The 6,944-nt window shown below is 40.5% G+C and overlaps 1 protein-coding gene across 1 annotated transcript; it reads left to right on the top strand.

Moving 5' to 3' along the window:
- Positions 1–2,518: 2,518 nt before the first annotated feature.
- coq7 (coenzyme Q7 homolog, ubiquinone (yeast)) lies at positions 2,519–5,576 on the top strand. Its single transcript, XM_027159889.2, has 6 exons — positions 2,519–2,737; positions 3,445–3,656; positions 3,805–3,919; positions 4,073–4,212; positions 4,446–4,514; positions 5,304–5,576. Exons 1-6 carry the CDS (start codon positions 2,656–2,658, stop codon positions 5,379–5,381), a joined length of 696 nt encoding a protein of 231 aa, XP_027015690.1. The 5' UTR covers positions 2,519–2,655; the 3' UTR covers positions 5,382–5,576.
- The last annotated feature ends 1,368 nt before the right edge of the window (positions 5,577–6,944 follow it).

Below are 6,944 nucleotides of genomic sequence, written 5' to 3'. Positions count from 1 at the left end.
AACCAAAAGAAATATAGGCATCACTCTATCCTTGCATCACATCTATGTAAGACCTGAACCAGGGGCATCACATCCAAATGAGACTTGAACTAGGGGCATCATAGTCCACATCAGACCTGAACCAGGGGCATCATACAGTATTCCACATCAGACTTGAACCAGGGGCATCATAGTCCACATCAGACTTGAACCAGGGGCATCATAGTCCACATCAGACCTGAACCAGGGGCATCATAGTCTCCACCAGACCTGAACCAGGGGCATCATAGGCCACATCAGACCTGAACCAGGGGCATCATACAGTAGTCCACATCAGACTTGAACCAGGGGCATCACATCCACATGAGACCTAAACCAGGGGCATCATAGTCCACATCAGACCTGAACCAGGGGCATCATAGTCCACATCAGACTTGAACCAGGGGCATCATAGTCCACATCAGACCTGAACCAGGGGCATCATAGGTCACATCAGACCTGAACCAGGGGCATCACATCCACATCAGACCTGAACCAGGGGCATCACAGTCCACATCAGACTTGAACCAGGGGTATCACATCCACATGAGACCTGAACCAGGGGCATCACAGTCCACATCAGACTTGAACCGGGGTATCACATCCACATGAGACCTGAACCAGGGGCATCACAGTCCACATCAGACTTGAACCAGGGGCATCACATCCACATGAGACCTGAGCCAGGGGCATCGTAGTCCACATCAGACCTGAACCAGGGGCATCATAGTCCCCATCAGACCTGAACCAGGGGCATCACAATTCACATTAGACCTGAATTAGGAGCATCACAGTTCACAGCAGGTTTCACTGCTGTCAGGTGAGAACTGAGGCTTCATCTGAGACTACAGTGGGCACAGACTTTCCAAATCTAAACAGATCAGAGAAGGACCAGGAGATGTTTTCCAATCTTGGCTGAACCGGTGCCCGCTGTAGCCTCAGATCAGAATTTAAAATAGTATTAATCAGACCCAGCAGGATTATTGTCTACCCTTACATTATGACACTGACAGAATGATTTGTTAAATGTCATGCATTCTTGTTTCAGCCACAAATTCACCACTCAGCTGTAGAGGCTGACGGGAAGCGAAGGCGACGTCGCAGAATTCTCATAGATGTTTTATGGAAAACAACGTAACAATTAAACACGGCCGCTAACACTCACTGGTTACGCTAAAAACAGAGAACAGTTACGCTTCACTTCCGAATGCCAAGTCCACACTTTCTGTCTCACAACGAGCGGGAAGAGCAGGAAACAAAGGATACTGGTTACACAAATACTCACACACACTCCCCACTTCTTCATAGTCTTTTCTAATACACCTCGGTTCTGTATTAAACTCAATTTTTTAATAAAATTACATGCTTTTCAAATATTTTTACCAACCAAAAAAGGCCATCAACCAACAGAACACTGTCTTCACACAGTGACGCAGTTCCACAGCTCGAGCACAAATAACTAACTCTGTCCATGGAAAAATACCTGCACACCTACAGTGTGAACTAACAACGTAGGAGTGTGTAAAGAAGTGTGTAAATGTACACAGTGTTTAAAATCCCTGATACTCATAGTGACGTTACACTACCAAGTAATACCATAGTAACTACTACGACCAAGTAACATCTAGTCAACATTGATCTTATGGTGCAACAGGGTAGACAGAGCTGAGTAATAAATGCCACATTACTTTAAAATAACATGATTTTTTTTTCTTTTTTATTATTCTTTGCCCTGTTCCTCGGGCTCATTGTGCTGTTAGTGTACATTACACTGCCGGCATGATGTGTGCAGAAATCGTCTTTGCTCGGACACACGTGACAGCGATTAGGGACTGAAGGGACTCTATTCTCTCTGTTTAGCCTCAATTTCTGACCTAAATGCTGGCAGGAATATTTCAGATTTTTCAGAAAGTTGGTCAAGGAGTATACATCTGTCTTTATTTAAATATGAAAACAGTGTATGTATGGATGCAGGTAGGGATAGATCCCTTTGTCATCTATCTATCTATCTATCTATCTATCTATCTATCTATCTATCTATCTATCTATCTATCTATCTGTCTGTCTGTCTGTCTGTCTGTCTGTCTGTCTGTCTGTCTATCTATCTATCTATCTATCTATCTATCTATCTATCTATCTATCTATCTATCTATCTATTTTATACCTGTCTGTCTGTCTGTCTATCTATCTATCTATCTATCTATCTATCTATCTATCTATCTATCTATCTATCTATCTGTCTGTCTGTCTATCTGTCCGTCTAGCTGTCTGTCTGTCTGTCTCAAACCTGTAGCTCAATGCTGCCACCTATCGAGACTGAAACTATTTTTACTCTTGGATAAAACACAAAAAATAGATTGTATAATAAATAACAAAACATTCCAATGTTAAACAAAGGGAATCTAGGTGATGGTGACGTTTCGCAAATGGTAATAAATGCATATAAAATGTGAAACACGGATTAGCCAGAGAACGGGCGGAATAACAAGAAAGCGCCTCTTTTTGTGATGACGCGCAGTGATTGCGTCATCTAAAAAGCGACAAATACTTCCAACGCAACCTTTGCATAACGGAGCTTAGGTTTTATTTTCTTTTAGTATTTTGTCTAGTAATCTAGATTGTCACCGTCTAGTAATTATGCAGAGAGCCACGAATTACGTTTTGGGCCGTGTTGTTTATCCGTTAAACGGAGGAAATGTTCTTGCTGTCATTAACCGAGGTAACTGTCAGTGTGTTTGTACTTCAACTGTACACATTAATGACTGTTTATACACCAAACTAGTACAATAATTAATACTGTGTCAGGCTAATAAACATAAATAACCTTTTTATTATCTTTATTAAACATAACACTATTAAACATCATAACAATATATGTATACACTCATAACAAATATCATAAGACTATTAAACATCATACCAATATATGTATACAATAATAACAAACATCATAACACTATTAAACATCATAACAATATATGTATATGATCATAACAAACATCATAACACTATTAAACATCATTACTATATATGTATATGATCATAACAAACATCATAACACTATTAAACATCATTACTATATATGTATATGATCATAACAAACATCATAACACTATTAAACATCATAACAATATATTTAAACAATCATAACAAACATCATAACACTGTTAAACATCATAACAATATATGTATACAATCATAACAAACATCATAACACTATTAAACATAATATATGCATATAATCATAACAAACATCATAACACTATTAAACATCATTACAATATATGTATATGATCATAACAAACATCATAACACTGTTAAACATCATAACAATATATTTAAACAATCATAACAAACATCATAACACTATTCCAGAGAGTTTCTGTCCTTTATGTGTTTGTCATATGATGGACTTGACCTCTGCAGGAACATGGCACCAGTCTCCATCCTTTATTCCAGTAAACAGCTCCCTGTTATGCAGAAAGTACACTACTCTTCCTCCTCCTCGGGACAAAGAGGAGAAAGCCTTACTGGACAGCATGCTACGTGTGGACCATGCAGGAGAATACGGGGCCAATCGCATCTACGCCGGACAGATGGCTGTTTTGGGAAGAACTCAGACAGGTCCCCTTATCCAGGTATTAAATCATTTATGTGTTCGTGCACAGCAGAATTTGGAGCACCTTTCTTGAACGTTCCACCGTGCAGCGAAGGCAAGAGACTCAGAAACAGCATTCAGAATGTTTGTTTTTAACGTTCACTGAGACCAAACTCTGTCATTGGCAGCACATGTGGGACCAAGAAAAGATGCATTTGCAGACGTTTAATGAGATCTTGGGGGAGAACCGAGTGCGACCGACACTCATGCTGCCTCTGTGGAACGTTGCAGGATTTTTACTTGGTAGGTTTGTTTTTGCCTTTTTAATGATTATGAATCTATACAGTTCAATGAAGTTATACTGAAGTTGTGGATTGAAACAGTGTGTGTGTGTGTGTTTGTGTGTGTGTGTGTGTGTGTGTGTGTGTGTGTGTGTGTGTGTGTGTGTGTGTAAAGGAGCATCTACTGCACTTCTGGGGAAAGAGGGAGCCATGGCCTGCACTGTGGCGGTGGAGGAGAGCATCTCTGAACACTACAACAACCAAATCCGCACACTAATGGAGAAGGATCCCGAGAGATACGAGGAGTTATTACAGGTGTGAGACAAATCTCAGACCTTATCAGGTGTCACCAAGATGAGGGTGGGCTCCTTGTGAGTCTGGTTCCTCTTAAGGTTTCTTCCACATGACATCTCAGGGAGTTTTTAATCATTACCACAGTCACCTCTGACATGTACTCGTTAGGGACAGATTTTTCATGAAAATTGATCATTTATTTCCTCTGTGTGTGTGTGTGTGTGTGTGTGTGTGTGTGTGTTTGACTCCATCAGCTCATTAAAGAGTTTCGTGATGATGAACTAGAGCATCACGACACTGGGCTGGAACACGACGCCGAGTCGGTGAGTCATGCTACAGCAAAACAAAGTTGTCGCTTTCTCTTCTCAATCCCTGTGTTATTTATTCATTCATTCATTCATTCATTCCTTTACAGAGTTTTCTCTTACATTATTGCTTAAAAAGTAATTTTTTTTAGATTGGCTTAACAACAATAGAACTATTTATTAATTAATTAATTATTTATTAAGGAAATGTGGCGTGTTCACCTTTAGTCCTTTTTCACCAGTGCGATTCACCACAGAATCCAATCCAGGAATATGGAATATGTAACATGAGCATGTGGACTGCTGAGTATTAACACTTTTTAGCTCAGTACAAGAACATGCCCAAATACGTAACTCATCTTGAACGGTAAAAGTCCGAATATTATTTTGTTAAATGTCTTGAAAGGTTTCTAGTGTGATTGTAAATAATCCAAAAAAAAAAAACATGATAAATAGTTTTTAAAGCAGCCTTAATGTGTCTGAAGTTGTGACCTTGTTCACAAACGATAAAAAGCTAATAGAAGAAACTAATGTGGATGAATTAAGACCCTCGGAGCTGGAAATAAGAAGGTTTCTGTTGGCCCGACTGCTTGGGGTAAAGGTGCTATAGATTATTTCATGTTTATTTCCAATCCTTCCTTCAGACTGGTATTGAGAAGCTCTGGGGATGAAGGTGAGAGACGATTTTAACCCGAGGTTGACGTCTGTCTCTCATCATCATGAGTAGAATATTCCTTCTTTGTAAAAAAATAATAATGAGAATAATTTCATTCTGTTTGTTGTGTGTGTGTTTTTTTTTTCCTCCAGGTTCCTGGATATCCGGTTCTGAAGACTCTGATCCAAGTCGGCTGTAAAGCTGCGATTTATATCTCACAGCGGATTTAAAAAGAAGCGTCTTTTTTTTCTTTTTCGTCTTATTTAATCTAGCACGGTGTTGAGTGTGATCGAGAAGGTGTGACGAGTGTGATGTTTAGTGACAGGAACGTGAGACTCTGCTTGTTTTAAAGCACATCTTGATGTCGTGGATGACTTCGGTCTTGAGTTGTGACGTTGCTGTCGAATTAAAACGCAGGAACTGTGCATCGGTGTGTTCTCTGAATTATCATTTCATCGGCTGAAGTCGAGTTTATTTCGATTACGGGTCACATTAATGATCAAGTGTAAGGAACATGTTTATTTTTTCCCAAAGATTTTTCATTACCGTTCGAATAAAACCTATGGATGTAAATGCTGCTGTTTTTTTTTTTTATGTGAATGTGTTCCTGAACTACAAAGAACTCTGAATGACAAAAAAATTGTGTATAAACTTTACCCAGCAATAACTACCAGAATCTACGCTATACGGCCGTGAGTTTATGCACCGCTCGGAGGCGGTTCTACAACAAACAAATTTCGAAGCACACAGTTGTTTAGAATATTTTTTAAATCTGTGGATTGCAAAGCAGCTCCATACATACATGGTGTGGAGGTTCAGGTCGGAGCTGAAAGACTCGTGTGTCCTGCACCGAGCCCTGATTTCGACTCAACTCCACTAAACACCACTGCAATGAACTGGAGTCTCCTCAACATCCCAAACATCAGTGTCTGATCTCCCTGAATATCTGAATGAACACAAATCCACACAGCCACACTTCAACATCTAGCGGAAAGCCTTTAGAGAAGAGTGGAGATGATCAGAACTGCACATCTCTAGAAATCAGCTCCGGTGTGGAAAAAAAAGAAAAAAAAACTACACTTGGTATATATTCTATGCTGGGTGTAATGTGCCATCTGGTGGTGAGCAGATGTTTTGTAGTTTCTGATGTTCTTATGATGGTCTGATGTGCAGCCTTCCCAGAAGCGGTGTTTGTATTTCACTAAGTGTAGAGTTATAAATTATAATCAACTAAATGCTTCAGTTCAGAGTGGGGAAAAAAAGGGGTTTAAATTATGTTTAGCTAGCCAGTGGTTTATCTGTACACGTTTCCGCAGATAACGACTCATAACTCCACTGATTTGGGCTCATATTTTCGGAATCTTTTTTTCCTTTTGAAGCATTTGAAACTGAAGAACGCTAATAAACCGTACCAGAGACTTCCAGCAAGCTTTGTTTTTGACTGAATCTTGGAATTGAATGATTTTAAATTTCGCACATGGGGGCACGGTGGCTTAGTGGTTAGCACGTTCGCTTCACACCTTCAGGGTCGGGGGGTCGATTCCCGCCTCCGCCTTGTGTGGTGGAGTTTGCATGTTCTCCCCGTGCCTCGGGGGTTTCCTCCGGGTACTCCGGTTTCCTCCCCCGGTCCAAAGACATGCATGGCAGGTTGATTGGCATCTCTGGAAAATTGTCCGTAGTGTGTGAGTGAATGAGAGTGTGTGTGTGCCCTGTGATGGGTTGGCACTCCGTCCAGGGTGTATCCTGCCTCGATGCCCGATGACGCCTGAGATAGGCACAGGCTCCCCGTGACC

The sequence above is a fragment of the Tachysurus fulvidraco genome, chromosome 5 (genome assembly GCF_022655615.1).
Source record: "Tachysurus fulvidraco isolate hzauxx_2018 chromosome 5, HZAU_PFXX_2.0, whole genome shotgun sequence".
Taxonomy (NCBI): Eukaryota; Metazoa; Chordata; class Actinopteri; order Siluriformes; family Bagridae; genus Tachysurus; species Tachysurus fulvidraco.
The sequence above is the reverse complement of the archived record's forward strand: the minus strand, read 5'-3'. Positions and strand labels throughout refer to the sequence as shown.

Coding starts and splice junctions, on each gene's coding strand:
- coq7 (XM_027159889.2), top strand. CDS start 2,656: ATGCAGAGAGCCACGAATTACGTTTTGGGCCGTGTTGTTTATCCGTTA. Junction 2,738..3,444: donor TCTTGCTGTCATTAACCGAG/GTAACTGTCAGT, acceptor TGACCTCTGCAG/GAACATGGCACCAGTCTCCA. Junction 3,920..4,072: donor CGTTGCAGGATTTTTACTTG/GTAGGTTTGTTT, acceptor GTGTGTGTAAAG/GAGCATCTACTGCACTTCTG.